General features: G+C 45.7%; 1 protein-coding gene across 2 annotated transcripts in view; it reads left to right on the forward strand.

Moving 5' to 3' along the window:
• LOC106584974 (GAS2-like protein 2A) overlaps positions 1 to 10,596 on the forward strand; it is a 49,069-nt gene extending 38,473 nt beyond the window's left edge. For both annotated transcript variants that reach the window (XM_014170661.2, XM_014170662.2), the window contains 2 exons: positions 1,372 to 1,681; positions 3,692 to 10,596. In XM_014170661.2, the coding sequence (XP_014026136.2) occupies positions 1,372 to 1,681; positions 3,692 to 5,828 (2,447 nt within the window). In that variant the 3' untranslated portion in view covers positions 5,829 to 10,596. The remainder of the gene's footprint in view (positions 1 to 1,371; positions 1,682 to 3,691) is intronic.
• Positions 10,597 to 11,108: the final 512 nt, after the last annotated feature.

The raw sequence follows: 11,108 nt of genomic DNA on the forward strand, positions 1-11,108 counted from the left end.
GTCACCCCCAAAGCCAATTCCTCCTTTGGCCGCCTTTCCTTCCAGTTCTCTGCTGCCAATGACTGGAACGAACTGCAAAAATCACTGAAGCTGGAGACACATATCTCCCTCACTAGCTTTAAGCACCAGCTGTCATAGCAGCTCACAGATCACTGCACATAGCCCATCTGTAAATAGCCCATCCAACTACCGCATCCCCATACGGTATTTATTTATTTATCTTGCTCCTTTGCACCCCAGTATCTCTACTTGCACATTCATCTTCTGCACATCTACCATTCCAGTGTTTAATTGCTATATTGTAATTACTTCGCCACCATGGCCTATTTATTGCCTTACCTCCCTTATTTTACCTCATTTGCACACAATGTATATAGATTTTTTTCTTATTTTTGTTCTACTGTATTATTGACTGTATGTTTGTTTATTCCATGTGTAACTCTGTGTTGTTGTATGTGTTGAACTGCTTTGCTTTATCACGGCCAGGTCGCAGTTGTAAATGAGAACTTGTTCTCAACTAGCCTACCTGGTTAAATAAAGGTGGGAAAAAAGGCCTTGCATACAACATTACACCTTAATCATAAAGTACATGAGGTTGGTGTCACCTTAATTAGGGAGGACGGGTTTGTGGTAATGGCTGGAGCGGTATTAGTGGAATGGTATCAAATACATCAAACACATGGTTTGATGCCATTCCAATTGCTCTGTTCCAGCCATTATTATGAGCCGTCCTCTCCTCAGCAGCCTCCACTCTCATAAAGCCCTTATCACACCCTCATAAACATGACCTGACGGCTGCCATAACCATTCATATCACTTAATGTTTACCCTTGCGTGGTAGGCAGGCAGTAGTGGAATAATGCCTGGTGTCAGGGCTTTAAACCCTGTGGGTACAAGAGCTCTTCCTTCTCCATGAGTCCACACTGCCAGACTGATGATGTCAGTGGCCTTGTGTCTGGACAGCTGACTGAGGCTGTAGTAATGCTTGGTGTTGCATTTCAAACCCATGATCTCCTCAACTTCATAGATATGACATGTATTTACAGGTCTTCAGGTTATGAACTGTAGGTCCACTCCAAAGTCAATATCATCATGCCTTAAATGATGAATCTGATTCCTCAGTTGCTTCATCTCCTGCAGTCATAAATCATAATTAGTGCATATGCTCTGAGACTGCCACCAGTTGTGAGGGGCCCATGCTATGTTGATCCCTGGATCAACCCTTAAACCTCAATCTATTCTATCCTATTTCTATACTGACTGTTGTCTGTCTGATGCTGGAGTAATCTGCACAGTTGTTCTTATTATCCATGGTATGGAACCTAAGCCTTACTAATATTGTGGTATTGTGTCTGTTCTTGTTCCTTGCAGCTCACCGGTATCACCAGGCCAAAGCCAGCGGGCAGGGTGCCCACAGCAAGTCCTCCAGCGCCCACTCCTCCCGCTCCACCAGCCCAGGCCCACACTGGCGTAATGAGGGCATTGCCCCCTATAAGCCGCCTGACAGACGTTCCCAGGGCCTGGAGCCTCCGTGTGCCCCTTGTGCCCCCTCGTCCACCCGGCCTGGCCGCTCCCACCACCCCTCCCTCCCCACGGAGCTCGACTCCAACGCAGGACGCACCCCTCTGCTACCACGACCACCACGGGACCGCTCAGAACCTCGACACTTCAACCCTCTCAGGTGAGTTGTGTTGTGCTAATGACACTTCATCATCTTTGTCTGTATCACCAGCACTGCTCCACTTTTCACCACCCACCCACACACACACACCCGCCCACACACACCCACCCAGCCGCCCGCCCACACCCACCCACCCGCCCACCCACACACACACACCCGCCCAACCACACACACCCATCCACACACACCCACCCGCCCACACACACACACCCACCCGCCCACACACACCCACCCACACCACCCACCCGCCCACCCACCCACCTGCCCACACACCCGCCCACCAACACACACACACCCGTCCACACACCCACCCACACACACAAACACAGCACACAAAACTAGGAAGCGACAGATTACACAAAGCAGATTTTCCTAATCTAATGTGACATTGTGCAGACACAGTCCTGCCCTACCAGCCATACCACTCTGCCTCCTGGTGGCCAGACTGGCACACACCTTGATTGCTGCTGTCACCTCCCTCCCCCTCTCCCTCCCTCTCGACCCCTCTTCTCCCTCCTTTCCTATGGCTCCATTAATTACACTACTGACTGCCTGAATTTAGATGGGATTCAACATCCAACAGTGTTGCGGTTGTTGATGTTTCTGTTCTCTCTTTCCAAGGCCCAGGGCTGATGGATAGAATTAGGGTGCTTGTCGACTGTACTGGAGGAAAAACACATCTCTCCCTTTTTCTGCTGATGTCTCTCACGGAAATGACGACAGTCAGAGTGTTGGTATTTTATGTCCTATAAAACTTTTGTGGTTAGTAAAGAGAGTGAAATCCTTCAGCTCTCCACATAAGGTCCATTGAGTCTTGTTGGTGTTACATACCTCCCTCATACGTCAGTGTGTGGAGAGGCCATTGATCAAGATGATGAAAGCCTATGGGCTTGTTTAATTTGGCTCACGGCCAATGAGTGGCTGAGTATCCGGAGTGAGTGATGGCGTCATGGCAACAGGCCCTGGTACAGGTTAACCCCTTCAGGGTCAGCACCTCCAAATGCACCAGACTAGATAAGGTTTAATCTGAATGACGACCCCCCCAGACCCTGTTGCTCCCCCCAGGAAGTAGATCTCAGGTGGGCTAATCTGGAGGGAAAACCCCATGTGCTTCGTTATTTCAAGCCTTCAGGATGCTGTCATTCCAAAGTCAATATTTGTTTGACTAAGTCATTATTTTAAATGGCAAAGTCAATATAAAAATGTCAAATCTGGTCACTCATATTTATTGAGCCCTGTTTATATAATGTGCAATACTAATTTCTTGGTTGTTTGCTATGGTTTCACAGAGCATTATAGAAGTGGTTACATAAAGAATGTCAATAAAGAAAGCGGAGAAAGTTCATGTTTAATACAGGATATTGCCAGAGATCACACGTCTATCATGTTGTTGTTGTGGCCACTGCTACAGAGCTCTACTGATTGTGTTCCTATCTTACTGTAAGTCAATGGTATCCTGTCTCAGACGGTAAGTTGTCCTGAGGGGCCCACTGGTGTGTGACAGTGGAGTGGTGTGGTGAGCTCTGGGAGTGCAGGCAGCGCTCTCTGAGGGTGTGTGTGGGGTCAGTAAGTCCACAGGGCCTCTAATCCTGCCCCCACTTGCTCTCATCTTCCCTGTAATCTCTGAGCCTGATCCAGCCCAGTGTTTCCGAGAAGCACCAAGCCCTACGTGTGTCAGTCAAGGTAGGCAGCATGATCCTCATGATCCCTGGAGGTCACACACAGGTCACAGGTCCCATCATGGACTGGAGGTGGATGGTGTTTACTGTAAACCTGTCAGGGCCAGGGGAGTGGGGGGAGGCAGACGCACAGACACTGTGGTGCTCGGATGGACAATGGGATCTGAGCATGTTGTTTTTCTCAAACTGTTATGAATGTTCAAAAAGTTGTGTTGGACAGGATAATGTGATATTTATTTTATTCCAATGATAAAATGTACTAAGGCCAGAAATAAATCAAAGATAACTATAAATAACTCATTGTCTGTCTTCCTCCCTCTGTGTTCTGCAGGTCTAAGGACTCGTCATTGATGCCAGTGACCCGCCGTCTATCAGGGGACAGCGACTCCTCTACAGCCTCCTCTAAGGGAGGAGGAGGGGCAGGGGGAGGCCGCTTCTCTCTGGGAGGCACCCGTCGCGCCGGAGAGGAGGTGGTCCTGTTGGTCAACAGGAAGGAGGGGAAGCATTTGATAGAAAGGCCTGGAGGAGGAGAAGGTCAGATCCCAGCCCTGTGCCCCCCAATGCCCCGCGCACGCAGCCACTCCCGGGAACGCCCTGCCCCTGCCACCATCCTCAAACCCAGCCCCCCACAGGGCCCCTCTGACGGGCTCAGGACCAGTCGTGGGGACAGGGGCCGCTCTCTGGGGCCCGAAGGCCCCCGCAGGCTCCAGGCCCCGCGTTCCCACAGCCAGGGGAAGATGCCCAGCCGGAGTCGAACCAACGATGCCAGCCCTGGATCCTGTCCCCGTCACGGGGCCTCTCAGCCCCCATCCTCTGACAGACGAGAGGAGCTGAGAGCCAAACAACTACCCCCTGCCTCCCCCAGAATCAGTGGAGGTTTCTCCAGGAGACAATCGTCCTCCTGCTCTAATTCGCCTATCAAAGGACTTCAGAGCAGCAGCCCCAGTAAGAAGACTATGGTGGCTCCCAGGCCCCCCGCTCCACGCTCCCCCTCAGTAGGGAAGAGTAGGCTGCTGCCCCCAGTCTCCCAGGCAGGCCGACGCTCTCCACACTCCACTTCCCCCCGCTCCTCTCACTACCATGGGCATGGACCCCGCTCCCCTCGAACCTCCCACGGCCCTCGATCCAATGGGCATGGCCACAGGGGGTTGGCCGGCTCTGAGCGACAGGAACCCGAGGAGGAGGGGCTAGGCTATAAGTTCCAGATGCTGCCCAACCTGGACCCCCAGAAGGAGCAGGACCTGTACCGCAGCTTCGAGGCTGAGTTCCTGGCTAACACAGGGCAGGGCAAAGTGGGGCCCAGTAGACCAAAAGGGGGGGGCAGCTTTCAGCGTCCCGCCTCCTCATATCCACAGCAGGGTGTTGGGACCCAAAACCTCCCCACACCTGCCTCTGCTGACCCTAACGTTACTGACTCTGCCTACTCCTCCTCCAACTCCTCCACCTCCTCAATCAACGTGGGGGGGAAGGTAGGTGCTCTGCCTGACCTCCGGGAGTCCAAGAGAACTAACCCACATTCCTGTGGAAGACTAGAGAATACCCTGGCCCCACTGCATGACCATAGCCCGGGCGGATTATCTAACGGTGGGCACACAGAACCAGTGCGCTGGAGCGGGCGAGGTGGAGGTCTCAGGAAGCTCCCTGCCATCTCCAGTTCCATGGAGGAAGGGGAGCTCCTGTCCTCCTTCCCTGGCCAGAGAGACTCAGAGCTGGGCATAGCTCTCAGCCATACCCCCTCACAACTTCCTTTCAACCCCAGGAGCATGAATGTGGGCCATGTCAGTGGTGCTCCAGCAGAGATGCTGATGGAGAGCCAGCAGGGTCAGTTGGGCTGGGGCTCAGGGCCTGAGGGAGATGTCCCTCTGGAGGATCAACAACCAAGTTTCCCCTATGACCTGGAGGATGAAGACCCCAAAGATGACCTCCCTCCCCCAGAGTCTTGTCCCTCACCCATCCCCCTTTCCCCTTCTGAGGACTGCTCCTTCCAGGAAGACTCCTCCAGTGAAAGCTCCTCCATGTGCTTCAGCCTGAGTGAATCACACTCAGAGTCCTCTCCTCCACCTCCTCTCCTAGCCAATAGGGATGCTGTTGATGGGGATGTGGTCCTCCGGCCGAAGAGGGTAGGTAAGAAGGCTGACAGGATGCCCTCCATCTACAAGCTCAAGCTGAGGCCCAGGGTCAGGCCTCGTACAGACAACCGGCCAGAGAACAGCCCATCACGTATCCCCACCCCAGTCAGCTACAGAGACCTGCAGGCCATGGGCAACCTCACCCCTCTCCATACCCCTACTCCTCCACAGTCCCCTCAGAGCTCACATTCCAACGGCCACCCAGCCTCACGCAAGGCCCTGCACCAGGCCTTTGGCGACCTAATCCACTCCCAGTCATGCTCCACCGCCATGGGCAGCAGGGACTGCACCTACTCCGTAGAGTCAGGGAGCGGCCTGGACACTGAGGCCTGGATGTAACACACAACTTACTCATCACGATGATGCTGATACAGAACAGTTTGTTGTCAAATTAAAACTGACTACTGTCTAAAAGACTGGAGACAGGGCTGCAGACTATTTTTATAGAACATGTCACAGTCGCACACTCACTCTTTTTGTCACTTAGGCCCTTTCCTGTCTATAATGGTCAGGGTTTCACTATCCCATTCTGTTCTTTGCACTCAAAACCGAATTATTTATTTCCAAAGGAACGATCCAGAATCTAAGGCTATTGTTTAAGTTGAATGGTTTCTTTGTAATTATGGGCATGTTTTGATGAATCATAAAGTGTCTAATACAAGGCAGGCAGCTGTCTTGAAAGCCCCATGATTTGCTGCCATACAGAGAGACAGAGAGAGACAGAGAGAGAGAGAGAGAGAGAGAGAAAACATATGTGTTGTCATATGCATCGCTGAGGGGCATGAAGAAGTGCCAGGGCTGAGGAAGAGGAAAGAACCGCAGGCAGGAGCAGTGAATCACAAGCGTCATCAAGTCAACTGGACTGGCTCCCTCTAGTGGACAGTGTATGCCACAGCATCTCTGTCCGCTTTGATTGTTAAAATACTGGCGAGGCGAGCCGCGCTGTAAAAGATACTTTCTTGCTCTCATTCTCCATACTGCCACTCACCTTCTGCTAGTTACCCCCCTTCTGTGGACATCTTTACAGATCTACTCTGTATTGGACTCATATATAAAAACAATACTCTACGATACTTTACTGTACAATGTTCACAAATAACAGTCTTTTGGACTTTATACACACTACATATTCCATATGTGCACTGCTACTCACCTTCCGCCATCAACCCCCTGCATCCTGAGTTGTTCATTGCCATACATGTATGATGTCACTTTCTCACTGCCAATCCATATGGCCATGATTGAGTGATGTCTGTTTTTTGAGCTTTTAGAGTGAAAATATACAAAGCATTTTCTATGTGTTAACTGCAGTCTGGGGTAAGAGTAAGATGATTATGTGTCATTGTCACTGAAACAGCAATGTTGAATACTTCCAATGATCAAGAGTTATCTGAACTTGGAAATCAACACTAAAATATCTATACAAAAGTGGATGAATATGCATAAATGTGTACATGTGTATATACAGTTGCAAGAAAAAGTATGTGAACCCTTTGGAATTACCTGGATTTCTACATAAATTGGTCAACAAATGTGATCTGATCTTCCTCTAAGTCACAACAATAGACAAACAGTGTGCTTAAACTAATAATACACAAATTATTGTATTTTTCTTGTCAATATTGAATACATAATTTAAACATTCACAGTGTATGTTGGGAAAAGTATGTGAACCCCTAGGCTATTGACTTCTCCAAAAGCTAATTGGAGTCAGGACTCCGATAACCAGGAATCCAATCAATGAGATCGGAGATGTTGGTTAGAGCTGCAATATAAAAAACACTCACAAAAAGTGAGTTTGCTATTCACATGAAGCGTTGATGTGAACCATGCCTCGAACAAAAGAGATCTCAGAAGACCTAAGATTAAGAATTGTTGACTTGTATAAAGCTGGAAAGGGTTACAAAAGTATCTCTTAAAGCCTTGATGTTCATCAGTCCACGGTAAGATAAATTGTCTATGAATGGATAAAGTTCAGCACTGTTGCTACTCTCCCTAGGAGTGGCCGTCCTGCAAAGATGACTGCAAGAGCACAGCACAGAATGCTCAATGAGGTTCAGAAGAATCCTAGAGTGTCAGCTAAAGACTTACAGAAATTTCTGGAACATGCTAACATCTCTGTTGACGAGTCTACGATATGTAAAACACTAAACAAGAATGGTGTTCATGGGAGGACCCCACAGAAGAAGCCACTGCTGTCCAAAAAAAACATTGCTGCACATCTGAAGTTCGCAAAAGATCACCTGAATGTTCCAGTAGTTCTGTGGACAGATGAAACTAAAGTTGAGTTGTTTGGAAGGAACACACAACACAGTGTGGAGAAAAAAGGCATAGCACACCAGGCCTTAGGGCCTGGACAGCTTGCTACAGTATCATTGACAGAAAAATGAATTCCCATGTTTATCAAGGCATTTTGCAGGAGAATGTAAGGCTATCTGTCCGCCAATTGAAGCTCAACAGAAGTTGGGTGGTGCAACAGGACAACGACCCAAAACACAGAAGTAAATCAACAACAGAATGGCTTCAACAGAAGAAAATATGCCTTCTGGAATGGCCCAGTCGGAGTCCTGACCTCAAACCGATTGAGATGCTGTGGCATGACCTCAAGAGAGCAGTACACACCAGACATCCCAAGAATATTGCTGATCTGAAACAGTTTTGTAAAGAGGAAGGGTCCAAAATTCCTCCTGACCGTTGTGCAGGTCTGATCCGCAACTACAGAAAATGTTTGGTTGAGGTTATTGCTACCAAAGGAGGGTCAACCAGTTATTAAATCCAAGGATTCACATTTTTTCCACCCTGCACTGTGAATGTTTACACAGTGTGTTCAATAAAGACATGAAAACGTATAATTGTTTGTGTTATTAGTTTAAGCAGACTGTGTTTGTCTATTGTTGTGACTTAGATGAAGATCAGATCAAATTTCTTGACCAATTTATGCAGAAATCCAGGTAATTCCAAAGGGTTCACATACTTTCTCTTGCCACTATACATGTATATGTATACTTGCATAAAGATGTGGGTATAGTGTATATAACAAAAATGAATTATGAAATGTGTAAATATTCACTGTATGGGGTTTTATGCTGCCTTAGCTATGCAATATTGCTGTTGGAAATGCCTTGACAATTCCCTTGGCCTTAATGTGTGTGTGAGTGTGGTTTGAGAACGTTGGTGCCCAACAACACCCATTCACTCTTGAGTGTGAATTCATTGCCATCACCATCAGTTTTTCTCTCAATGTAGAATTGTCCAAAAACATTAAATAAAAAGCACCATATTATTTTCTATGGATTTGTATGATAGATACCTAGACAAACCACTCTCTCATCAAAGGATATTCAGTGACATCTAGTGGTTGAAAAAAAGATGGTCTCATTTGAATGAATTTCCTTCACAGATTGAGTTTGCTAGACTGGTTTGGAGCAGATGATTGTTGATCGTGATGTATTATGTGGTTTATTGAAATGACTTAAGAATATGTGTAGGTTTTTCTTGAATGTTTTTTTATCTGGAGAATGAACATGAGTAATAGATAGTGTAATGGATATGTCTGTCCCGCTATAGACTCTTGCCTTATTGGTATTATCAATTACAGAGCAGGGCAGGGATATGACTGTGGTGTTGGCACTTTAACAGGGTTGTAGAGCGTGTAAGACTGCTATGAAGGGTTTTACAGTGGAATGACAGGGACTGTGCTGCAGTGGGTTTTCAGTAAATGGATGGCACAAGCCGAGTGGAAAGAGTTTGTTTGTGTGTATACGTCTTTCAGTAAACTGAATCGAAGTGTACATTCTGTATAGGATTATGTACCAGGTGTCAATGGGAATGTAGGTAGAGTTGAAGAAAAGCAGGGAGGGATGTTGTTGGTCTTGTTTATTTATGAATTGGTCTCGAGTGACGGGTGGGGCTCTAAGTGAAAAACAACACTGTATGTAGAATCTAAAGCCAGTGAGAGCCCCAAATAAGTTATTAAAAATACATGAAAAAATGGTGTTAGAATTGTGGCTCTCGATTATCCTAATGGTTTTTGCCAGAGCCCATAGTTTAGTAATGCACAAGGTTCCAGGGACATTTCTGAGGAAGTTTTCATGTATTTTTGTCTTTGACTTGGGGATTTTGATTGTTAAAAGATTTGCTTTTAACATGTTTTATCTTGCCAATTTATGTCCACACATCAACCAAATAGACAATACAGCAGAAGCTGTTATGCTTTTAAAAGATCCAGAATCTGAATTTATTTGCCATATAAAGGGAACACTCCAGCAAAGAATATAGCCAATCCAAGAGGGTCAAAGGTTTTGTTGATGACTACACAGGAATGAGCCAACCTACACACAGCCTAGGCTTTTAACTGCTCAAAGATACAGTTCAAACATATTTAAACCTCCACTGCCATAAAGGCTCTGTTTGCATTATTAGCCAATGTACATTTTCTCTCTTCTCTGACCAATGAGAAGTTGATCAACCTTTTCATTTCATTGCTTTCACGTGTAGCTGTCTCAAAAAAAGATGTCTATATGTGTTTTATTTTCAATTAAATTGTTCAATTATGTAATATGTTTAAAATATTAAAACATGCATGATGGGTTAGCAGGTAACAGGTTTTACCAGTAGTTTTACATGTTTGTGACATTAAGAAAACCATAGGCCAATGATTGAATTTGTCGATTCAACTATGATTGCAAAATTATTATTTTGTAAAAAAATTATCTTAGTGTGCAAAGTTGCATGTCAACTCTACATGGTGTGCTTGGTTTTTGTTTGTCAAATGCTGCTTTGTAAATTCCAGAACTTTCTCTCTCTCTCTTTTGAGCTACCTTTTTATCTCTCTGAAATCTATGTCTAAATGGCATAACACAAAGTAATGAAATGAAACTGATCATAACATACATTTTGAATGTTCATTTGAATTTATTTCAGTGTTTAAGCATTATTTGCTGATGTTATCTTCTATCAAACAATGACTTAATAAATGTACTGAAGAGTGCTTGACATTGTGGAATTTGTCTGTATTAAATAGCAATACTGCAATACCAAGACTTCATTTGTTCCTTGAAAATGAATTGCTATCAAGTTGTTCTTGTAATAAAATATGTTCCTTTGATTTTGTTTATACATTTTGTATTTTATTAACTGCATGTTTTGTTGTTGATTGATTACAACTTTCTGGGTAGTGAAATTGTGGTGAAAAGACCTCTAATTATTCCAGTAGTGATTGAGGTTAGAATCATATTTTTTGAAACTAGAAAGTCTATATAGCCTACGTGCAAACCACCGTAAAACGTTTTCATACGTCTTTAGTTTTATACATGTGCTGCATGTGTGTCCCCAGTAAGCAAAATTATGTTTAAAATACATTTTTTCCAGACGTTGAAGTTAGGTTCATTTTAGGTTCCGATTTAGCCAGAAAATTATGGAACGCCGTTTGGGTCTTTGCGTGTCAAAAAAATATACACATCAAATAACACTATTTGACGTGTCAAATAAGCTTGTTGACCAATCAGGACCTGAATATGACTGCACGTCACACAATAATTTAACGCGTTCATACATTTTTTACGTAGTTATTACACATTGATTACACTATCACTCGTATTTCATATGTCACAACCTTGT

This window comes from Salmo salar, chromosome ssa24 (genome assembly GCF_905237065.1).
Source record: "Salmo salar chromosome ssa24, Ssal_v3.1, whole genome shotgun sequence".
Lineage (NCBI taxonomy): Eukaryota > Metazoa > Chordata > Actinopteri > Salmoniformes > Salmonidae > Salmo > Salmo salar.